Source organism: Aotus nancymaae, unplaced genomic scaffold (assembly GCF_030222135.1).
Source record: "Aotus nancymaae isolate 86718 unplaced genomic scaffold, 86718_ANA_hifiasm-v0.15.2.pri h1tg000099l, whole genome shotgun sequence".
Classification (NCBI taxonomy): domain Eukaryota; kingdom Metazoa; phylum Chordata; class Mammalia; order Primates; family Aotidae; genus Aotus; species Aotus nancymaae.
In genome coordinates this window covers 9,274,301-9,299,374 of record NW_026988514.1, presented here as the reverse complement: position 1 = coordinate 9,299,374, position 25,074 = coordinate 9,274,301, and the positions used below count along the sequence as shown (strand labels likewise).

At 41.8% G+C, this 25,074-nt stretch overlaps 1 protein-coding gene across 1 annotated transcript in view; it reads left to right on the top strand.

The window, feature by feature from the left end:
• Positions 1 to 25,074, top strand: part of LOC135271962 (WASH complex subunit 2-like) — a 95,181-nt gene that overhangs the window by 16,560 nt on the left and 53,547 nt on the right. The window contains exons 5-13 of the mRNA XM_064370083.1: positions 2,373 to 2,461; positions 6,269 to 6,304; positions 6,849 to 6,900; positions 7,981 to 8,100; positions 11,720 to 11,886; positions 16,003 to 16,162; positions 19,113 to 19,265; positions 21,389 to 21,571; positions 23,834 to 24,449. Coding sequence (XP_064226153.1) covers positions 2,373 to 2,461; positions 6,269 to 6,304; positions 6,849 to 6,900; positions 7,981 to 8,100; positions 11,720 to 11,886; positions 16,003 to 16,162; positions 19,113 to 19,265; positions 21,389 to 21,571; positions 23,834 to 24,449 — 1,576 coding nt within the window. The remainder of the gene's footprint in view (positions 1 to 2,372; positions 2,462 to 6,268; positions 6,305 to 6,848; positions 6,901 to 7,980; positions 8,101 to 11,719; positions 11,887 to 16,002; positions 16,163 to 19,112; positions 19,266 to 21,388; positions 21,572 to 23,833; positions 24,450 to 25,074) is intronic.

Genomic DNA, 25,074 nt, shown 5'->3' with positions numbered 1-25,074 from the left:
TGTGATATATCACAGAAACAGAATTGAAAGCAAAAATCACATGATCATCTCGATAGATGCAGAAAAAGCATTTGACAAAATCCTTTTATGATTAAAAGGTTTAAAAAGCGTTTGACAGCATGCTTTTATGATTAAAACCCTCAGCAAAACTGGCATACAAGGGACATACCTCAATGTAATAAAGTCATTTATGACAGACCCACAGCCAACATAATACTGAGTGGCGAAAAGTTGAAATTACCCCTGAAAACTGGAACAAGGCAAGGATGCCCCAGTCTCACTACTTTTATTCAGCATAGTTAGTGGAAGACCTAGCCAGAGTAATCACACAAGAGAAAGAAATAAAGGGCATCCAGATCAGTAAATAGGAAGTCAGAGTGTCACTGTTTGCTGATAATATGAACGTATACCTAGAAAACCCTAAAGACTCCTCCAGAAAGCTCCTAGAACTGATAAATGAATTCAGCAAAGTTTCAAGATACAAAATTAATGTACACAGATCAGTAGGTCTGTTACACCCCAACAGCTACCAAGCTGAGAATCAAACTAAGAACCTCAACCCCTTTTACAATAGCTGAAAAATAAAGTAAAATACTTAAAGGTACACCTAACCAAGGAGGTTTAAGATCTCTACAAGGAAAACAATTTTAGTGTTTTTAATGGGTTAAAATGAGAGGCAGCAGGTACAATGGAAGAAGTCAGTGGGTGGGCACTGGTATCCAAGGGGAACTGGACCTTTGATGGTAAGGCTTTAGTTTTGACTTGTTAAATTAGTAGGTATGATTATTTTCTAGTTTTTGTTATTATACCTTAAAACCACTAAGTAAGCCCTTCCATTTCTTGTTAAAGATCATAGCATTTCATACTCTGATTTATGCTGACTGAAGTTAGATGATTTGTTTCTATTTTGTGACACCGTAAATAATACCTATAAAGAGTGATCTGTTAGTAGTGTTTTTGTTTTAATTAAATGTAGTAAGATGTTTAGTCCAAATGATGACTCAGTTAATTTGTCAAACACTTGTTGAAGTTTTTGATTTATTCAGAATTCTATGCTCAGCAGCTGGATGTAGGAACAGTTAGGGCCCACTGTTACTTTTATAGAGAGGCATACTTTCTCATGAGAATACTTAGTCTCTTGTAACCAGTGGTCAGTCTGACTCATTAGTGTACCAAAGAAACATGTTTTGGTATGGCTGCTGGCAAACAGATCCAAGAGGGTAGATGTAGTCAAAGTTGCTGAAACAAGGAAAGAGAAAAGTGGTATTCTATGCAGAGAGTAGGGTATAGCAGGAAAATGCCTAGGGTGCAGCTCAAATGATTTATAGAATGAAATTAAGTTTTGAAATTAATGGCAAGTATTGTCGAAGAGTCTCATTTGAGTCATGTCATGGCTGTCTTATTTAAACTTGAAGGGAAAGTTAAATTTTTGTTTTGTTTTGTTTTGTTTTGTTTTTTTGAGACGGAGTTTCGCGCTTGATACCCAGGCTGGAGTGCAATGGCGCGATCTCGGCTCACCGCAACCTCCGCCTCCTGGGTTCAGGCAATTCTCCTGCCTCAGCCTCCTGAGTAGCTGGGATTACAGGCACGCGCCATCATGCCCAGCTAATTTTTTATATTAGTAGAGACGGGGTTTCACCATGTTGACCAGGATGGTCTCGATCTCTTGACCTCGTGATCCACCCGCCTCGGCCTCCCAAAGTGCTGGGATTACAGGCTTGAGCCACCGCGCCCAGCCAAAAGTTAAAATTTTTAAGTTGTCATCTGTTTTCAGGGTGTGAGAGAATGTTAAATTGTTACTAATTTTATCCTCCACATAAGAAAACAGGACTAGAGAAACCTATGGCTTCCTCACTTGTTGGTGGTCTAGCAACACTGGCACACAGAGTCTCTGAATCTGAAACTTGTTTTGTCACCTGAAATAATACATTTAGGATTAGTAATTTAGTAAATGTATTAGTCTTGTATTCACTGCAATAAAATGTTCTTCTACGATGCTATTTAATACATTACATTTTACTGTAGTAAATAAATAATAGAAATAGGAATTCTCAGCTGTTTTATATCACTATAGAAAAAAATAAAATCTTATGTTAAACTTTTCTCATTATTTATAAAGGGAATTCATAAAATCCTTGTTGGGTTTGATGACAGGTACTTTATTTAGGGCAGCATTTTATAACCTGTATCTCAAACATCATCTCTGGAAGTTAAGAGCCTCCAATGAGTTCTCTATAGAGTGCACAAGATGCCACACTCAGGCAGTTCACAGAGTGTAAGAAATATCCTAGTGCTTTGTCATTTGACATTTTAACCAATAAAAAAATACACCTTGATAAGTTTAACTTACACTTTCTTTCCTTCCCCTTCAGGTATCTACTAGGCTGTATCGTTCATGTTCGACAGTTTTCCTTGACGACAGCACAGCCAGTCAACGTCATCTTAAAACGGCACTAAAGCTGTGAGTACAACCATAGTGTCAAGGGACAGATTCCTTTATTCTAAAATTAATTATTTCAGCCATTTGGTTGTCCTCTTCAGCAGTCATTTTAAGAAAGTGATGTCAACTATATATTGATATACAGATTCTAAATATTAAGTATCAATTTCTCTTTTAAAAAATCTTAGATGTCATGGTAGAAGGAAAAATCAGTTAGCAGATAAGCAATCCCAGCAAAGTATAGCTGTTTTTTTGGTGCCTTTATGCCTTAAGACAATGTTGACTGCAATGAAAAGGACACTTTATTAGATCCTTGACAGACAAGCAAATGCTGAGGGATTTTGTCATGGCTAGGCCTGCCTTACAAGAGTTACTGAAGGAAGCACTAAATATTGAAAGAAAAAATCGGTACCAGCTACTGCAAAAACATAGCAAAATACAAAGACAAATGACACTATGAAGAAACTGCATCAACTAATTTGCTAAATAACCAGCTAGCATCTTAATGACAGGATCATATTCACACAGAACAATATTAACCTTAAATGTAAATGGGCTAAATGCCCCAGTTAAAAGACACAGACTGACAAACTGGATAGAGTCAAGACCCATTGGTGTGCTGTATTCAGGAGACCCATCTCATGTGCAAAGACACATAGAGGCTCAAAATAAAGGAATGAGGGAATCTTTACCTAGCAAATGGAAAGCAAAAAAAGCAGGGTTTGTAGTTCTTCTCTCTGATAAACCACACTTAAAAACAACAGAGATCAAAAAAGACAAGGGTATTACATAATGGTAAAGGGATCAGTGCAACAGGCAGAGCTAACTATCCTAAATATATATGCACCTAATACTGGAGCAACCAGATTCATAAAGCAAGTTCTTAGAGACCTACAAAGAGACTTAGACTCCCACACAATACTAGTGGGAGACTTTAACACCCCACTGTCAATATTAGGTCAATGAGACAGAAAATTAACAAGGATATTCATGACTTGAACTAGCTCTGGACCAAGCAGACCTAATAGACATCTACAGAACTCTCCACCCCAAGTCAACAGAACATACATTCTTTTCAGCACCACATAATTGGAAGTGAAACACTCCTCAGCAAATGCAAAAGAATGAAAGTCGTAACAGTCTCTCAGTCTGTTTTTTGCATTTGGTGAGGAGTGTTTTACTTCCAATTATGTGGTCCATTTTAGAATAAGTGCTATGTGAAAAAAGAAAAAAAGAAACTCAAAACCGTACAACTACACAGAAACTGAATTACCTGGTTCCTGAATGACTGCTTGGTAAATAACAAAATTAAGGCGGAAATAAGTAAGTTCTTTGAAACCAATGAAAACAAAGACACGGTGTACCAGAATCTCTGAGACACAGCTAAAGCAGTGTTTAGAGGGAAAGTTGTAGCACTAAATGCCCAGATCAGAAAGTGGGAAAGATCTAAAATCGACACCCTAAGATTACCATTAAAACAACTAGAGATGCAAGAGCAAACCAATTCAAAAGCTAGCAGAAGGCAAGAAACAACTAAGATCGGAGCAGAACTGAAGGAGATGGAGACACGAAAATCCTTCAAAAAATCAGTGAATCCGGGAACTAGTTTTTGGAAAAGATTAACAAAATAGACCACTAGCCAGACTGATATAAAGGAGAAAAAAGAGAAGAATCCAATAGACACACTAAAAAATGCTAAAGGGGATATCACCACTGATCCCACAGAAATGCAGACTATGATCAGAGAATACTATAAACACCTCTACACAAATAAACTTGAAAATCTAGAAGAAATGGATAAATTTTTAGACACATACATTCTCCTAAAAATAAACCAGGAAAAAGTCGAATCCCTGAATAGACCAGTAACAAGTTCTGAAATTAAGGCAGTAATTAATAGTCACCAAAAAAGCCCAGGAACAGATGGATTCACAGCTGAAAAACAGGGATGGCTGTGAGGCTTCTTTATGTGAAGAAAAGCATCCCAGAAGATTCTGATTTTCACCCCAACTCCATTATTCCAAACTTTGCTGCACATTGAAATTACCTGGGAAACTTAACAACAACTTTGATGCCCAAAGTCATCCCCAGTGCTAATGTAAATTAAAATGTTTTATGTAGAAAATGAGGCAGTTGTTAAAGCTCCTCAGGTGATTTTAATGTGCAGCAAAGTCTGAGAGCCGCTGCTTAATTTGAGTTTAGGACAAGAAACTGCTCCTATTTGGTAGGACCCTGGGCAAGTCAGTTTTAAGGTTTGTTTTCCTGATCTGTAAAATGAGTATTGGATTAAATGTGATTACACAGTTCCATATTTCTTGGTCCTTTCCAGCCTATAACTTCAAATTCTGTGATTTTAAAATTATTTCAGAGATGAAAACTACTTGAAGGACTATAGACATATCCATCTTAAGTGCTAATGTTACAGGCTTTTTAAAAAGTGCTAATATTATATAGACCTATTACTAAAATTGAGATTTGCCTTCCCTCAGTTATTTTGAGCCTCATTCTAGATGCTGAGGGCAAATGAAAGCACATAACTTACATAAGAGAACCTCTTGCTTTCTGTAGAACCTCTTGTTTTCTGATTCACAGCATCAGTGGGGAACTTAGGAATACAGTTACATATATCTGAAGAGCTGTATCTGTTCATAAGTATTTCAGTTAAACTAATTGAAGGTACCTGCCATTCATATTACACTGTGTCATGTTACACTGCCTTGTTAGCACTGCTTATTTTAGGATCACTGTACGTATCATTGATTTCCTGTGTGCTAATATTTACTAATGTATCTTTTAATAATTATGCAAAAGTGATTTTGCATAATTTTCGGGAAATAATACAAATTGGGTGGGTAGGAGATAGTAAACTAAACTAAAATGCAGGGCCTAACATCTTTTTTTTGAAATAGAGTCTCCCCCAGGCTGGAGTGCAATGTCATGATCTCAGCTCACTGCAACCTCCACCTCCTGGGTTCAAGCAATTCTTCTGCCTCAGCCTCCTGAGTAGCTGCTATTACAGGCACCCACCACCATGCCCGGCTAATTTTTTTGTATTTTTAGTAGAGACGGTTTCACTATGTTGGCCAGGCTGGTCTCGAACTCGTGACCTCATGACCTGCCCACCTTGGCCTCGCAAAGTGCTAGGATTACAGGCATGAGCCACCTCCCCCATCCTGGGCCTAACATCTTAAAAAAGAAACCACTACTGTATGGGTTAAATTTAAACATATGGGCATATAGACATAAATTGCATGAGGCTGAATGCGGTGGCTCACGCCTGTAATCCCAGCACTTTGGGAGGCTGAGGCAGGTAGATCACTTGAGGCCAGTAGTTTGAGACCAACCTGACCATCATGGCAAAATCCCTTCCCTACTAAAAATACAAAAATTAGCTGGGCATAGTGGTGCAAACCTGTAGTTCCAGCTACTCGGGAGGCTGAGGCATGAGAATTGCCTGTACCCAGGAGGTGGAGGTTGTGGTAAGCCAAGATTGCGCCACTGCACTCCAGTCTGGGCAACAGAGAAAGACATAAAATAAAGTGCGTGGGACAGAAGGTTTTGTAGGTAGAAGGGCATATAACAGGCAAATATGTTATTATTTATATATTATAATCATCAACAGAAACATGTCTTCTAAGAGCATACTGCCTTGCATTTTGCTAAAAGCTAAGAAACGAAAGCAAGAAAGTGCCCTTGTGGTACTGTTCTGAACTAGAAGATTTTAATTTCAGGGCCACTAGGAGAGTTTCCTCTGTACCCTTTTTAAAAAATGTCTTCAGGCCTAACAAATGATAACATCTATTGTGACGAATGTTTTTTCTTCCACAGTGTGACCTTCGCGATACATTATCATATCAAGCGAAGGTGAGCTGTTTAAAATCCTGTCTTGTTATTCTGGCTGATTACTTTGCAAGCTATCAAGCTCAGCGTTAGGTCACAGCTCTAGATATCATAAGCTATATTGTGCCTGCTGAAATATTGAAGCAAATTATTTATGTTTTCTTTGATCCTTCAGCCTCTTTTGATTCTTAAATGACTGAGAATCCTGAGTATGTTTTTATATTGATTATATTGGTATTCACTGTGATAGAAATATAAAATTGAGATTTTTTTCAAAATCTGTTTTTAGTTTAGATTTCATAGCTTTACCACTGTTGATATCATGAGCTAGATAATGCCTTGTCCTGACTGGTTATCATATAAAAGACTTTCCAGTAGAGGACATGAAGTGCTGAGTAAGAAGAGGTCAGGAAAACCTCTGCAGGTCAGGATCCAGGAGAAGAATTTGTAAAAACTGTTTGCTTTGGTGCAGTAAACACCAAAGCACGTAGGAGGCATTCTTTTACAAAACAGATAGTATACTAAGATACTAACAATTTTTGAAGTAATGCACATTCTTATTTTATAGAGATGCCGATAGATCTTTGGGCATATTTGATGAAGAGTTACATCCATTTACAGTAAGTGTCACTTTGTTTTTTCTTGAGACGGAGTTTAGCTCTTGTCTAGGCTGGAGTGCGATGGTGCCATCTTGGCTTACTGCAGCCTCCACCTCCCAGGTGCAAGCAGTTCTCCTGCGTCAGACTCCCAAGTAGCTGGGATTACAGGTGCCGGCCACCATGCCTGGCTAATTTTGTATTTTGGGTAGAGATGGGGTTTCACCATGTTGGACAGGCTGGTTTCAAATTCCTGACCTTGGCTTCCCAAAGTGCTAGGATTACAGGCATGACCCACCGTGCCTGGCCCAGCAAGTGTCACTTTTGTTGAGGTTGTATTTTCATCAGAGACTTTTATCTGTTTCATGCCAAAGTCAAAGGCATCTTTCTTTAAGTCTCGATCCCCATTTCATGTTACATCTAGTCATCTTATTTCAAAAGTGTTATAAAAACATGCTGGAATAAGATCTGATCTGCAGCTCTGTTTAATTAGTGAGCTAGTGTGAGTAAATATACTATCCAAGTAACACAAAATCTATCTTTTGGAAAGATACTTGTCAGTAGCATCAAGCAATGTAAGAATATGTAAATACTTTTAACAGAAGCATTTTTATGAAGAGAGTTAAAAAACTTAAGTTGTTATCAATTTTACATGGTGTAAAAATTTAAAAATGCACTTCCTCAGGCACATAATAGCCACATGTGGCTAGTGATTATTGTATTTAACAGCATAGGCTTAGAGTCTCATGGTTACAGGAAACTATTTTCTCAAAGTTTATTGCAGAGCAGAATGGCAGATGGTCAGTAAGACATTAAAGCCTAAGAGTAGCTTACATTTGGATACAATTATGTGGGGGAAACAGCAAAAAAGAACAAACATTTTCTGAGCCTCAGCTCATCCTATTTTTTAAGTGAATGTTGGTGAGTGTTAAATCATTATGGTATTTTAAGATCCTACTGCTCATATTAAAAAAACTGAAAGACATCTCACCAGTCAAAATTATTGTAAGTGATACATGGGCACCAATGTGAACACTGCTGTCTTAAGAGCACTTGAGATTTTTTCTTCAATGGATACTTACATCGCATCCTTTCTTCTTTCAGCAAGAACAGCTTCCAGAGGACTACTTGAAGTATGATCCTGAATACAAAGTGATTTTCAGATTTGTTAGACCTCTGTTTGAAGCTCTAAGGCTAACAACTGAATTTGCAATCGTGAGTCTGGTAAGATATTTTCTTTTTATAAAGCATCGTTAGCAATTTGTCTTGTAAACAGGGTGGTATGGTCATGTTTTTAAATAACAGTAAGTTTCTGAAATTATCTCAGAATGTTAAGAGAAACTTATGAGAGCAAATATACACATTGAGTTGAATCATCATTTTGGCTTAGAATGTCTCAATTGCTTTTCTAATCGCAGAACAATTGCTATTAAAGACAGCAGGACGGATTTCGATTTCTCCCCGCACACTTCAGTGCACACATGCATACACAGTGCACACACATCCAGGGCACGTGGAGGACTTGGAATGGGGAGTGGTAACAAAACCATCCAGTTGATGGGCAGGAATAGATGGCCAGTATAGGTCTAAGCTGAGTCCCAGGCTATATCCCCAGGCAATTCTGATGCTTGCTGTGATTGTGAGCTGCTGCCCTAAATTCATTGTTCCTTGGATGATGAGTGTTAATCCACCCCTGCTGATCGCCTGTGCCTGCTCATGAAGTTGCCCAGGAATGTGGTTCCAGTAGCACTTGGACACAGGCTTTGCCAGTTGGTCTACCACGTCATAGCTGTGTCATTACATTTACATCATCCCTACAGAATTTTTTTAATGAAACTATTATTTTAAATAATAAATTCTGTTCAAATTGTTAAAATTAGTCTTATTCCTCCCCACAGCAAACCTACAGAGTAAAGTCAACTTCATGGCCAGGAAGGAAAAAATACTTCGATCAGTACTTCTTTAGCATCTAGTTAGAGTCTAGGGGAGAAGGTTCCTGCTGTACACTTGAATCAAAGGCAATGGGCACTGGACCAAATACAGACCTTCTAGAGGAGCTGCAAATCATTTGGAGCTCTTGGCATGTGCTGGAGGGAAGCAGGAGTGGTGCTTCCAGATACAGAGAGATAGGTGATGTAGGAAGGAAAGCTGGATTGTAAAAGGGAGAGTTTTGTACATGGGATAAGCTCAATGTGCCTTTGAGAGAGCAGAGTGGCAGAGTCTAGTCATCATTTGGATATACAGGGCTAGAGCATGAATCTGATGTAGAGCTACAGAAAGAAGAGCAACAGTGGCTGTTTAAATACCAAGAAAGTGTGTAGAATGAAACTGGACAAGCCAGGCCTGGTGGTTTCATGCCTTTAGTCCTAGCTATTTGGGAGGCTAAGGTGACGGAATTACTTTAGCCCAGCAGTTTAAGTCCAGCCTTGGCCAGAGGATGAGACCCTGTATTTTAAGAGAAGAAAAAGTAAGGCCAGGTACAGTATCTCATGCCTATAATCCCAGCATTTTGGGAGGCCAAGTTGAAAGAATTGCTCGACTGTGGGAGTTCAAGACCAGACTGGGCAGTAAAGTGAGACCCATTTCTACCAAAAAAAAAAAAAAAAAAAAAAAATCAAGAAATTACCTGGACATGGTAGCACATGCCTGTGGCCTCAGGTCCATGGCAGGCTGAAGCAGGAAGATCACTCGAGCCCAGGAGGTGGAGGCTGCAGTGACCTGTATCTATGCCACTGTACTCCAGCCTGGGCAACAGAGTGAGACCTTGTCTCAAAAACAGTAAAGCAGACAGAAAATAGGTCAGTAAGGACTGTTATGATTTAAGGGACAAGCCCCCAGAAGAACGGCTACTAGCGTGGGAGGAGGAAAAGCAGAAGAGGATAATAAAAGGAGAAAGAATTCAAGATAGGAGCATCTGTGGTCACAGTGCTGAATGCTGCCGAGCGGTGCTTAATTCGTGAACACTCACTGGATGCTGACTCTGTGCTGCTCTTCTAAGTGCTGGGGTAGAGGAGAGGACAGGTGGAACACAGTTGTTGTTTTTATGAGCTTGTGTTCTAGGTGGATTGAACTTAAGTATTTTTTTAGGTAGTATGAAACAGGAGAAAGAGAAAGCAGGATAAAGGGACACAGAGTGATTGGGGGCTATTTGAGGTAGAATGGTAAGAAGAGCCTCTCTAGAGAGCTGACATTGGAACGGACCCAACTAAATGTATGACGAGAAAGAGTGCTGACATTACAGGAAGCAGGATTGTCAGGGCAGGCAGCGTAGGTGAAGGAGAGTTGGAAGATGAACTGGCATGAGGTTATGGTGTTGTGCGCACCAGTGAGAGGACATAGTTGGAGAGCAGTGAGGAGTGGAATGGGGACAAAGGAAACACCATTTGGGAGAAGTCTCTGGTAGAGAGGAAGAAAATCTTCAGAAAGAGGTGACTGTGGGAAGAGTATTCTGCAAAAGTGAGATGGGGTCAACTGCGCTGAGGGAAGAGTTGACGTCAGTGGGAATAAAGAATTTTTCTCAAACTCACCTAGGAGGGCTTGTGGCATGAATGAGTGTCAGCAGCTCAGCAGCTCAGCGGCTCAGCAGGAAAGGGGATGGGAAGTTGAAGCCTTGCCATGTTTCAGTGCTCTCTGATTCCTATGCAGTTGAACCCAGGGAGGGAGATTCATTCTTGAAATACTTGAGAGTGCAGTTTGGGAGAAAGGGAGCAGAATCTTTAAAACATGTCATGTTCAATAGCCATTTGTTTTTGAAAACATACTTGAGTTTGGCAGCTCAGATCTGGCAGTGTTTTCCAATTGGATAACCTGCATACAAGAAATAAACTCACCTGTTTTTAAAAAATAAATAAATAAAGTTTCATCCTTTTGTTAAGATGTAAAGAGTTCAAGTAGCTCACAGACATACTGTTCTGCAGAGCACCCTCTGAGGTAACAACACCTCACAGCTCACCTTTAATCTTTACTCAGCTGTTCACTTTGCCCAATTCTTTGTAGGACCGATGTTTGATAGATGTAAAGTAATTCATGAAATTGTTTCACAAACTGCTGGGCAGCAGGTTTAGAGGAATCCCAGGGATACTGAGATTGGCAGCTTTTTCCACTTTAAAACCAACAGAATTGTTTAAGTTGCAGATGATGTAAGACATAATAAATTTGCATGAAGTGATCATGAAGAGGTGAAAAATAGGGGCTGTGGGAAGGACTCTCCTTTGTACATGTGTGTTTCTTATCAAGTGAGCAATTGCATATGTGGAATGTTTTGCAACCCCCGAGACTTGCGTCCGCCATGCTGCTCTGCACAGCAGCCACTGGGAGGCTCTCTTGACCAGCAGTTTTTTAAGCTAGTGCCCCAGAAGGGTGAGTTTTTGTGATAAGGAGGTTAATATTTGCTATCACATAGGTTTTACATATTCAAGTTTGACATATTTGTAAAATTCCCATCTGCCTACTAGCTAGATGTGAGATCTTATATTTGATAGGCACTTGAGGATTTATTGAACAACTTTAATCCACACTGGGCATGTGTGTGTGTGTGCTCTCTCTCATGAGTGTGAAGGTGACAACACTGCCTCTTTTTATGATGCCCTTGGCTGAGACGTACAGTCATTCTTGTGACCAAAATTGGGCTGTAAATTTCTATGGGCAGAGTAAGTAGCAGAAGTATCTGACCTATGATTGCGATATGGCCGCTTGCCTGGCCTGATCAAGTCTCTGTAGAACATAAGAATAAAAGGCACTTACTTTCTGGTCAAGACCACAAGGAATCTGTCATTCATAAGAGTTCTTATCACAGCACTTAAACGGAGTTAAATCAAAGGCCAGTGTTTGCTATGTTTTGCAGATTTACATAGAAAGACTCGTGAGTTACAATTATATCGACATTTGTCCAACCAACTGGAGGAGGATTGTCACGGGAGCCATTCTTATTGCCGCCAAGGCTTGGAATGATGCAGCTTTGAGGAATGCGGACTACTGCACGCTCTTCGACAGTGTTACAGTTGAAGAAATGTGAGTTCGTATGGTTTTTGTGAACTTTGTTTCCTTTCTTTTTTTTTTTTTTTTTTTTTTTTTTTTTGAGATGGAGTTTCACTCTTGTTGTCCAGGCTGTGGTGCAATGGCATGATCTCGGCTCACTGCAACCTCCGCCTCCCAGATTCAAGCGGTTCAACCTCCCGAGTAGCTGGGATTACAGGCATCCACCACCACATCCAGCTAACTTTTTGTATTTTTAGTAGAGACGGGGTCTCACCATTTTGGCCAGGCGGGTCTCAAACTCCTGGCCTCACGTGATCCACCTGCCTTGGCCTCCCAAAGTGCTGGGATTACAGGCATGAGCAACTATGCCCAGCTGTCTTTGTGAACTTTCTAATCATTTTTCAGTACTTTTTGGTCCCATAAACTTAACACTTTAAGAACTATTTTAAAAGTTTACATTGTACTGATAATGGAAATGGGCATAAACATCACATTTTAGAACAACTGTTCATATTTTCATTGCTCATTGGTAGTTCTTGGTAAATTGTTATTGTAATAATCTGCTCATAAATTGAAAAATATTTTTCTGTGGATATTTTTGGCAAACATTTTACCAGTGTACTACCAGAAAATAATAGTACAGTAAATATCCTTATGGCTTTTTACAAGCTGTCTGCAAGTTCCAGTCTCTTTGTAAGGAGCACATGTCTGGCCTTTGCAATAATTGTTTGGCCATTGACAGGTCTGGGGCCTGTGGACTGGGGAAAATGTATAGCTTCACCCTGAGTCATACATTGTGTACTTGCTTTTGCTGGTGTTCTCCCTGCTTTTATCTGAAGATCTGTTTTATAGAAACCTTGAGATACAGAATAGCCACAGATCCCTGTGCCCCTGTCCCCTCCCTCTTCAGAGTGTCGCATCATTGGGCTGATGAGTTAGAAGTTCCAGTGTTCCCCTCAGGCAGTCTGAGAAACATTGCTGGAGCATCACCCAATGCTCGCCACACTCAGGAGGTTCCCAGGGCACTCGTGCAACCACAGCAGCATTTGCGGCGGGTGGGGGGGCAAGTTATCCATGCGAGTGCAAGAAATCTTGCTGAGTCATGGAGTTGGCACCAGATGGCACCAACATGACACTGAAAGAAAAGCTTCATGGGTCTTTCTTCCACTCTGGCCTCCTGAGTGCTGTAAAGGGAAGGGCCTTGGAGCTAGTTGGCAGGGTGAGCCAGGGAGGCATTTCCAGCAGAGGCTCTCACAGTGTCCACTAGACAGAGAGAATGGCTTTGTGGGTGACACTTAGAAAAATCTGAAAAAACACCTCTTGGTGACATTTAGCAGCATATGAAAATCAAGATTATGACAGGCACCGGCAAGAGGTTTTGGGTTTTTGGTTTTCTTTTTTTTTTCACATTTGCCTATTACTCCAGATAAGACTGTCATTCAGAATGTATGCAGTCACAGAGGTGGAGCCTGGTGGCTGAGTAGAAATCGGTGCCAATTGTGCTCCCCATAGGAATAACAAATTTAGCAACTGTCTAAATAAAAAAGCACCTTCATAAGAACTAGAAATCAGGTAAGTGATCGTAGTACTTGGGTTTAACTTCATATCACTGAAAGAGGCACTGAACAGGGTAGAAAAGACAGTCTTGAATTGCCGATGCCACCCTGTGAACCTGTGGCAAGGAGAGAGGCTACATGCTTGGGGCAGGGAGAGCACAGCAGCTGTGGGACTTTTCCTGAACTCAGTGCTCCCTTGTCATAGCAGAAAGCACAACAAGGCTGAACTCACCCAATGCCCACCCACCGAAAAAAAAAAACATTTAGACTAGCGCCAGCCATAGGGGAGTTGTTCATCCCAGTGGATGGAACTTGAGTTGTGAAAGCCTGGCTGCTGTGGGATAAAGTACTCTGGGGTCCTTAATAAACCTGAAAGCCTGTCTAGGTCACAAGGACTGCAACTCTTAGGCAAGTTCAAGTGCCGTGCTGCGCTTGGAACCAGTGTGTCGGGGTGGGGGGGATGTGACCCTAGGAGACAGCAGCTGGGACAGCTAGGGAGTGTTTGCCCACCCCTCCTTCAGCCCTTGACAGTGCAGCTCGCAGCTCTGACAAAGACCTCTTTTTTCGGCTTGAGGGTAGGAAAGAGGACTTTGTCTTGCAACTCGGATACTAGCTCAGCCACAGTGGGAGAGGGCACTGGTCAGAGTCACGAAACCCCCATTTGAGGTCCCAGCTTTGGGATAGCATCTCTAGACAAACTCTGGGCCAGAAGGGAACCTGCTAGGACTCAGTAATGGCAAGATTCATCTCTTTCTGATGAAAGAGCCCTTGGGCCCTGAAGCATCATCAGTGATGACCAGGTAGTACATGCCATGGGCCTGGAGTGAGACAGAGATGTGCTGGGTCAGCTGCGGTGGCTCCAAGGAGAGACTCCCTCTGCTTGATAAATGCTGAGGGAAGAGTAAAGAGGAGTTTTCTTGAGCTTAGATACCAGCTCAGCTAGAGTCAGAGGAGCACCAGGTGAGCTGTAGGAGTCCACGATTCAGGCCTTGGCTCTTGGATGGCATCTCTCTCTGGACCGACCCTGGGCCAGAGGGGAGCCCACAGCCCTGAAGAATGAGTTCCAGGGAAGGCAGCACTCACAAGCCGATTAATACCTTGGGGTATTAAGTGAACATCCGTGGGGTATTATTAAGTGAACATCCGTGGTGACCTGGCACTAAGCTCCATGGGACTGCAATGATGTGCGTGGGGACTGACTACTCTGCCTAGGGAAAAAGGAGGGAAGAGCGGGAAGGGGATTTGCCTGGTGGATTCAGTGCCAGCTCAGCCATGGTAGAACAGAACACCAGGTAGATGTCTAAGGTTCATGACTCCAGCCTAGGCTCCCAGGCAGCACCTTTGAACCCATCCAGGTGTTATACCCAAGTGAGTCAAGGAACGAGCCACACTCTGAGGTTGAATTATGAGTCCTTTATTTTAGCCAGTGACCAAGAGGTGGCTAACACCCAAAATTCTCTCGGCCCTCAAGAAAGAGTTAAGGGGTTTCTTATACCCTAGTTTGAAAAGGGAGGGGGGAACCTAGCTGAAGCAACTTTTTCACAGAAGCAGAGTAAGCAAAAAAGTTAAAAGATAAACTGGTACATGAGAAATAAAACAGTACCAGGTGCAAGGGCTAGAGCTGTCATAAAAAGACATCCAGTTTATACATATGGGGGCTCTGGGTACTCAACAGCAACTGCATTCCCAGGCTCTGCTGGAACTGCTTAACTCAGGCCCTTATCAGCAGATGCACTCCGGGATGTGCCCAGTGTCATCCTGCCCCAGCTACATACTGCATTTACTTACTTAATGAGGGGAATAACTAAAATGAAGACACGAAGGTGGAGTCTGTCTGGCTCAAGAAGCTAACATGAAGCCTGAACAGCTCTCAGCTAAGAAAGAGAGAGTCGGTATAAGCCAATGAAAAGCAGGTTATCACATAGGGACCAGGGCAACTTACTGCACTTAAGGGAAGGACAGAAGCCTGGCTATCTTCACTACCTGCTAATTGTAGAGCCCCGGGGCCTTGAGTGACATAAGTGGCAGCAGGTAGATTTTACAGTGGGCCTTGTGCAGTCACAGTGCTGTGTCGACTTCAGACCTAGTGCCATCTGGACAGACCTAGTGCTGTTCCAGAGGTCGTGGCCACAAGGGTGCTTGTATCGCTCCTCTCCCAGCTCCAGGCAGCGTAGCACAGAGAGACAGACTTCATTTGTGGGAAAGTAATGGAAGAAGGGAGCCTGTCTGCTAATACAGAGAATTCCTCCAGGTCTTATCCGAGACCACCAATGTAGTACCTCCACAAGTCTGCAAAAACAATGACATTCTTCACAGAAATAGAAAATCAAGTGTATTGACACATTTTTTTATATCCATGTTTTTTTCCAATACAAGTTTTTTCTATTTTCAAAGAGAGCTGGGAAAGTTGCATGCTTTCTTGTATTTCTTCGATTGAAAGCGTTCTTTCCAGTGTGAGTTCTTTCATGCGTTCTAATAAACTAGAGCACATGATGGCTTTACCACATTTCTTACATGAGAATGATGTTTCTGAAGCTGGCCCAGTGAACTAACATGGTCCTGTGTTGGTTTTGTTGTGTTTCTCCTTCCCCAGGAATGAGTTGGAAAGGCAGTTCTTGAAGCTAATTGATTATAATGTCCAAGTTCCTGCCAGCATTTACACCAAATACTACTTTGATCTTTGCACTTTGGCACAGGACCACGTGGGTTTGCCTCTTTCTCTCCTTGACAGAGAAAGAACACGGAAGCCGGAGGTAAGACTATGAAGTTACTAAGTGGATTTGCAGTCAGCAGTGCCATCATCTGGGACTAAGTCATATTAAGTTGTGATTAGAAAAATGGAAAGCTTCCGCCCAGTGCAGTGGCTCATGCCTGTAATCCCAGCATTTTGGGAGGCTGAGGTGGGTGGATCACGTGAGGTCAGAAGTTCGAGGCTAGGCTGACCAACATGAAGAAATAGTCTCTACTAAAAATACAAAATTAGCTGGGTGTGGTGATTCATGCCTGTAAGCCCAGTTACTCAGGAGGCTGAGGCAGGAGAATTGCTTGAACCCAGAGGTGGAGGTTGCGTTGAGCCGAGATTGCGCTATTGCACTTTAGCCTGAGTAGCGGGAGTGAAATCAAAAAGATTAAAAAAGGAAAAAAATGGAAAGTTTCAAAATTAACTGATTGGTTTTTCTTTGTAAATTATAAAAAACCTATACTGGAGGGATAAATGAGCAATAAATTTTGCAGGCTCTGGAGCTGTAAAACTTCTTTCAGCCTATGGTAATTTTGATTATTAAATAAAACAAGAGGTCAAGACACACAAGTTAAGTAGCTGAATAGTCTGCACATTTTTGATTATTTGTGAAATATAATCATCTTTAGACAACAGTAAATAAAAGATTTTTTTTTAGAGATATTTTAGTGTAAGTTAAGTGTGACTTAGTTATAATCCTATGTTGACCAAAAGACTGAACAAGAAGCAGGAGAACTTAAAGAAATGTAATATGAGTTTTGTTCTGAGCCAAGCTTGTGATCTGCTAGCCCAGGAATGAGATCTGCACAAACTGAGAACGTGTCCCGGAGTGGGCCACACAAGACAAGGCATGTATACATTTCTGTTACATAGAAAATGGAAGAAGGGGGCAGTGAAACAAAGGTGACATCCTCAGCAGTTCTGATTGGTGCTCAGTGACACTGTATATAAGATAAAGTAAATATGTGGTTAACGTATTTTACTCATTAGCCTTTTACCCTAATGAGTACGTAGGGGGACTCAGGGTCAGGAGAGGGATGGTTGATTCTGTGCTGCCTTTGTGTTTCATCCTATAGGCAGGTTGTAATCGGTACATGTCAGGGAGGTATTGGACAGGCTCTGGCCTTGCAGGTGAGGTTCAGCTTTCATTCATAGGCCCAGTTTCTGTTACCCATGTGGCCAAGATGCAGCCATTTTAGACCATTACATTTTTTTTTCTTCATACTTATTTTCTGATACCTATCAAGAAAGTAAATTTGGGCAGGCATGGTGGCTCACACCTGTAATCCCAGCACTTTGGGAGGCTGAGGCAGATGGATCACCTGAGGTCAGGAGTGTGAGATCAGACTGGCCAACATAGTGAAACTCCATCTCTACTAAAAATACAAAAATTAGCTGGGTGTGGTGATGCACGCCTGTAATCCCAGCTACCGGGGGGGCTGAGGCAGCAGAATTGCTTGAACCTGGGAGATGGAGGTTGCAATGAGCCGAGATTGTGCCACTGCACTCCAGCCTGGGGAACAGGGCGAGACTCCGTCTCAAAAAAAAAGAAAAACAGAAAATAAACTTCATGACAAGGATGAGGAGTTAGCTTGTTTTCAAGAAAATTAAAACTAGTATTTTGGGTAGCATTTTCTGTGCTTTAGGACCTTAGTTATACATGAAGGAAGAATATGATATGCCGTACTTAAGTCTCTTTTTAAAAAATCTCCCTTATCAACTAGTTGTATTGAATTTTTATATAGTTTTCAGTGAGTGCAGCGTGTTCCACAAAAGCCTTTTCCTTCAATCACTTCAGTGTTGCCTGATCTCTTCTGAAATTCTTCATGATCTTCCAGTTCAAATGGTTTTGCACTTTAATGATCTCTTCCTGACAATAACTGAAAATCCCCTTGCTCTGTTCATTCTTCTTTCATCACATTTTAAAATCATGATGAGCAATGCCCTTCCTTAGTTTCCCAAATCTGCCTTCCGAACTTGATTTAGGCATTGCCTCAAAGCACACTTTCTCGTGTCATATGGTAAGATTTGTATCTATACTATACTATAGTAGAGCTTTAGTTTTTTTTCTCAAGAACTTGTTGATAAGTCACTTGCCCCAAAGATGCCATGAATTCCAGGTCAGTCATGAACCTCAGTTTCCTAGTCCCTCAAATTCCTGCCTCCCTGATAAGATGAGATGAGAAATGGGCTCAAGTGCTTGCAGACTTGTACTGAGCACTCAGTTGGTGTAAAACGCTGGGAGTGGCCACGGAAATACAGTTTGTAGTCCTTTCAGATGAACGGATAAACAGATGTGTGCTAGCAGTTAGTTAGGAAGAAAGTCAAGGAAGGGTCAGGTGGAGAGATAAATACCATGTTTATTCAACAAAGCAACTGATGGGAACAGAAAGACCGTGCGTGATGTCTGAGCAGGGCTTGAAGGATGAGGAAGATTTGTTTCTACGGACATCGAGGGCAGTGTGGTATGGAAGTTTGAAAGTTTGCAGTGACTTTAAGGAATAGCAAGCACATGAGTAGAGGGAAGAATGGGGTGTCTGCTGAGTGTCATTTGCTTCAAGGAGTGCAGGTTTCGGGTGGGAGAGGACATGATCCAGTAGTTGTGTTTTATCAAGACAACTCTGGATGATGTCTTCTAGTTGAAATATCACAGGAGTGAGACAGAGAGAGAGACTCATAATCGTCTGATGGCAGAGGTAAGGATGTGAGTGAGGGAGGCGTAGGGGTTGACAGATACAAGTAGACCGATGCAGGTGATGCATGAAGTACCCTGTCCATAAGTCCCGGGTGGTGATATTTGTTGCTTCTCCCTTTTGGTGCCGTCTTCACTATCCTGTCTTCTCTTCCACCACCACATTTAGCTGAAGCCCTAAGAGGATGGTTTGGGCTTGTTCTGAATATGGCCATGCTCATCAGACACACTTTTTTATTGTTGTGGATGTTGTGTGCTCTTCTTTTGGTAGAAAAAAGAGATCGTCTCTGAGGCACCACCTTTGCTGTTTAGCAATGAAGAAGAGAAGGAGGCACCACTTGGAGGGAAGCCTGTGGATAAGAAGGTTGAGAGTGCCAAGGAATCATCAGAATTTGGGAGAACTGATGTGGCCGAGTCAGAAAAGGTGGACTTTTTTCTCTCGTATACTTGAATACATTTGTCTCTCATGTGTTGTTTTAAACACACACAACCCCTTAAGTTTTTTGACCACAGAAAATAAATGGCATATTTGTAGGCAGATTTGAAAACACAGACAAGGAGTCTGTGTCCCCACAGTGCAGGAAGCCTCTGCAGGGCCTTTCCTCCTGGTCCTTCTACAGGACACATGTACGCTGCGGTGTGCCTGCCACTGTCTCTGCAGTTACTGTCATGTCATGGCATCATTGCCTTTCTAACTTGTTCTCTTCTGTGCAGCGTTCCTGTTACCCTTGGTTCTCCTTTGGTCCCCAGCTGTACTTGAATTTAAATGTCAGTTTTAGGCTGGGCTTGGTGGCTCACGCCTGTAATCCCAGCACTATGGGAGGCTGAGGCAGGCAGATCATGAGGTCAGGATATTGAGACCATGCTGGCCATGGTGAAACCCCATGTGTACTGAAATACAAAAAATTAGCCAGGTGTGGTGGCGCACACCTGTAGTCGCAGCTACTCAGGAGGCTGAGGCAGGAGAATCGCTTGAATCCGGGAGACGGAAGTTGCAGTGAGCCGAGATCATGCCACTGCACTCCGGCCTGGCAAAAGAGCAAGACTCCGTCTCAAAAAAAAAAAGTCAGTCAGTTTTAAGGAGTTGTTAGTTAGCATCCTTTTACTTCTTTTGTTTTTTGAGAGGAAGTCTCACTCTGTCACTAGGCCGGAGTGCAGTGATGAGATCTGGGCTCACTGCAACCTCTACCTCCCGGGTTTGAGATTCTCCTGTCTCAGCCTCCTGAGTAGCTGGGACTACAGGTGTGCGCCACCATGACCTGCTAATTTTCATGTTTTTAGTAGACACGGGGTTTCACCATTTTGGCCAGGATGGTCTCGATCTCTTGACCTTGTGATCCGCCTCCCAGAGTGCTGGGATTGCAGGTGTGAGCCACCATGCCTGGCCCAGCATCCTTTTACTTTCAGATGGTGTTGGCAAGGAATTACAGAGTAGACTAAAATTTGTACTCTTTCTAAAACACTAGCTTTTGTGTCCTGGACAGTCTGCCATCTTTTGCAGGAAGCCTGTGGGTAATGCTGCTGGCCATGCTTGGCCATTCAGCCGTGTGGTTTCCTGCAGTCTCTATAGGCCTCCTCTCTTTCTCTAACTTTTCTTATATGCTGTGTGTCCAGCTGCTTAGGTCTAGTATCTCCCAGAGCCTGTGTGAAGAGCGTTGCATTTGCATTTCCTGCTGAGGCTCCTTGGAGCTACAGTGATACGAGCATTTTATTTGTACTTGTGTTCCTGCATGACATTCTCTTCCCAGTGGCTGTGTGAGGACCCCAGTCCTATTCCGATTGTGGTCCACACTTGACTGGCTGGTTGCTGTACTGCCTTCTCCCCCACTGAGTGTAAGCCCCTTGCAGATTGGGCCAGGTTTGTTTTGCTCACCATTTTATCTGTAGTACTTGGCATATTACCTTGCACATGGTACGCACTATGTTATAAATTATGTATTTCTTCAAAGGAGCATTTTTTGAATAGTTTGGGTACTCTGAAATCGGAATGTACCTCATAATCAATCGTTTCTTACCTGAAATGTGCTACCTGTTGAATGAATGAATGTTGCCTTTTAGAATTACTTGAGAGGTTCTTCTTGAATTGCATATACAGTGTAAAGCCTTCTGCAATTCAAGGGTCTGATTTTGCCCTTTAGATTTCCTCCTTGGAGCTTATGTATTAAATACTAGGAATTCATGGTCCACTCCCAATGATTGGCATTTGTGTTATCTTTGCCACTTAGAAGTTCTTCCTAGCTCCAGAGCAACCAATGTGCATCAGGATTATAGCTGTCCTGTCACTTGGTAGCAGAGAGGGACCCATGGTCTTAAACTGCTTGGAAAAATGATCTTTGGCTATGGATGATTGTATAAAACTGTCTCTTGGAGCAGCCAATCAAGAACTGACCTCAGTGTTTTGTTACTTGGGAGCAAATGTGATTGACTGTGCCTTGAATCATGCAAATGTGGCAGTTACTGAATTAATGAGAAGCTTGGCAGGCTCCATGTAGGATTTGCATTTCCAAGTGTTACTTATTTTCTTTCCCTTATTATTTTCATTTTCAGGAAGGATTTTTGACTACATCTGCTCAGGAAGCAGTCAAACATTCTGATTTATTTTCTTCATCATCCCCATTGGACAAAGGAACCAAGGCTAGAACCAGAGCTGTTCTTAGCTTGTTTGATGAGGAAGATGATAAAATGGAAGATCAAAACACTATCCAAGCTCCACAGAAAGAAGTAGGAAAGGTGAGCAAAAAGCAGTAGTGGTTCAAATCTCTAGACGAGATAAAAGACTCTCATCTCATGGTGATCATTCTGTCATGTGAGTTACTAAAGGAATCTTAGCCTTCAGTGCAGCATGTTAATGATTCTCTGCAGTCATTTATGTATTTGGGAATCTTAATCAAGAACTCTTACCTCAAGTAGCAATGTTAGGATAGGGGATTAGAATTTTACCCACCTCTTCTGGAATTTACAGACCTTGTTGTTCCTTCTAGCAAAGCTTTGCCCCTTGACCAGTTATGGGATATAAGCAACAGGAAAAAGAAATTAGGCTGAATCTGTACAGTTAAGTATTTCTAACATTCACTTTAAGAAATATGTGTTGTAGATGGACGTTTCATACTGATCGGATGTCAACAAACTCTTTCTGTAAAGGGTCTCATAATGACTATTTTAGCTTTTGTAGATCATATGGGCTCTCTCATAACTGCCTAGCTCTGCCATTGATAGCATGAAAGCAGCCCTAGGAAAGATGAAGATGGTTGGGCATGACTGTGTTCCAATAAATTGTATTAATAAAAATAGGTGATGGTCATTCTGTGAGATTAGTATGACCCTGATATTAAAACTAGGCAGAGACATTACCAGAAAACTACAGATACCCTTTATGAATGTAGATGCCGAAATCCTCAACAAAATACTACTAAACCCATTCCGGCAAAAATGTAAAAAGGATTGCACACCATGAGAAGTGACGTCTAAAAATCAATTGATGTTATATCAATACAGATGAATCAATAAAATACAGAATTAAAAGGTACATGATCATCTCAACAGATGCAGAAAAAGCATTTAATAAAATCCAAACCTTTTCATGATAAAAAGCACTCAGTAAATTAGGCATAGGAGGGAAATTAATGAACTCGATAAAGGGCATCTGTAAAATCACACAGCTGATATCATACTTAATGGTGAGAGAGTGCATGCTTTTCAATCCTAAGATCATGAATTACACAATGATGTCCACTCTAGGCAATTCTAGTCAACCTCGTACTGGGGATTCTAAGCAGGGCACTTATGTGAGAAAATGAAGAAAAGGCATTCAGATTGGAAAGAAGAAGTAAAGTAAAGCAATCTGTATCTGCAGATGGTGTGATCTTTTATATAGAACATCTTAAGGAATCTACAAAAAGACTATTGGAACTAACTAAATTCATTAAGATTGCAGGATGTAAGATCAGTATGTGAAAATCAATCGTAGTTCTGTAAGCTAGTAATGAACAGTTAACTAGCTTATGAAAGTTACTAGTAGTAACATTTTTTTTCTTGAGACAGAGTTTTTTTTACTAGTAGTAACCTTTTTTTTTCTTTCTCCCTTCTCTCGAAATCCTTAGCTGATCTCCAAGTAAGTGACAGGACAGAATGACCTAACCCTGGCAAACAGATTCATTTCAGATGTTTCCAGATCTGTTTCCTTGTAGAAAATACAACATCCTTCCTTTTATTACATTTTTTATTGGCTTTTTTTTTTTTTGTGGTCAAGTTTCAATTGGCAAATGAAATTATGAAATTCCCCTGAAGTTGGCAAACATAATCATACTTTGCTAAAAGTGGATCGTAGCTTCTCATAATTCTACTTGTTTATGTATTTTGGAAAATATCATAAACTATCGCTGCGTCATTGCTACTAAGTGATTCATGTTTTGAGACTATATTAAAAGTTCTGATTTCTAAGCCATATTTCTTATGTGGAATATTTAACATTTGAATTTAATGACTTGAAGAAAACAGCACCTTAGATTACCTGTTTTTATTGTCTTACATTTCTCCCTGCTCCTGGAGGCTGAATTTAGACTAGCCCCCCAGCAAAAGTTAGCACCAGAATTCCCCCTGATTCTTTCTTGTTTTGAAAGATACCCAGGTTTATATTGAGGGCTCAGTAGGGGCAAAGGGAGGGGTTCTGAGAAACATAGCAGCAACATGCCTACTCTCCAGGTTTCCAGCAACAGATGAAGCTTTTTCTGTGAAACTGAACTGAAACTGCCCTGGAAAGATTAAAAAATGGCGAAAGCTAAAGGATTAAGAATGACTTAATCTTAGAGTGCTAGGAGCTGTTAAACTCATTCCTTGGGAATCATTAAGAAATAACCTCTTGTGTATTCTTAGATAGTATCTTGACTGAAGTAGGCCGGATAACCTTACAGGATTTTGAGTCACTGATGCTTTGCCATGGTAGGTTTGAACACTGTATCACCAGATCAGCGTGTTGTTTTTTTGCCATTGCAGGGCCGTGTCAAGACGAGGAGGAGGCGTAGACGACGGACTCGTGCGGCTAGGCGGCTGGCTGCCCAGGAGTCAAGCGAGGCTGAGGCCACGGGCCTCCCCGGGGGACCCACCGCGCAGTGGGCTGATGGTACCATCTCCCCAAATGGCCATCGGCCACAGCTCAGAGCGGCCAGTGGAGAAGACAGCACTGAGGAGGCCCTGGAAGCTGCAACTGCACCCTGGGAAGGTGGTCCTGTGCCTGGAGTGGACGGACGCCCCTTTGCGAAGTCTCTGGGTCATTCCAGAGGGGAGGCCGAGCTTCGCGCCTCTAGGGACACCTTTTCCACGGGCACTGGATCTCAGTCCGTGGAGAGATCAAAACCCAAGGCAGAGGTAGCAGAGAATCCTGCCAGCCCTCCAGGGGGAGGTGAAGAAGAGAGCCCCACGTTTCCTGCCCTGAGGGAGGCCAGCAGTGACGGCCATCTCTTTCAGTCTGCTAAACCAAAACCGGCAAAGGAAACAAGTCCCTTTCCTCTCCTGGAAGAGGAGGAGGATCTCTCTACAGATCAGAAAGTCGGGAAGAACGAGTCAAGACGCGATAGTCGGCCCGATGTCGTATCAACAACAGACGACATTTTTGAGGTAACGGGACTCAACATGTTTTTGTGTTGAGGTTAAGGAAGGTATCTGATTGGCTCATTTGAGCCACAGATTATGTTTAGCTTTTTGCGTGCATGTCCCATAGCTTAGTAATTATAATTAGGCTCTTTTACTGGTAAGTTTAACATTGACTCAGAAGTGTTTTTCTGTTTTGTAAAGGGTATTTTGTAAAGGTGGTTTTGTCACGTAAAGGGTATTTCTCGGCTGACCGTAATCATTGATACAGCGCTAGTTTTTGTAGTTTTGGTTTTTTTTATAGAATTTTGTAATTAGCCTCTCAGGCATGCCACACGGTGACACGCATACAGCATACACAAGTTCGAGACCAGCCTGGTCAATGTGGTATAACCCCGTCTCTACTAAAAATACAAAAATTAGCTGGGTGTCGTGGTGCACGCCTGTAGTCCCAGCTACTTGGGGAGGCTAAGGCAGGGCAATCGCTTGAATCTGGGAGGCGGACGCTAAAGGATTAAGAATGACTTAGTCTTACAGAGTGCTAGGAGCTGTTAAACTCATTCCTTGGGAATCATTAAGAAATAACCTCTTGTGTATTCTTAGATAGTATCTTGACTGAAGTAGGCCGGATAACCTTACAGGATTTT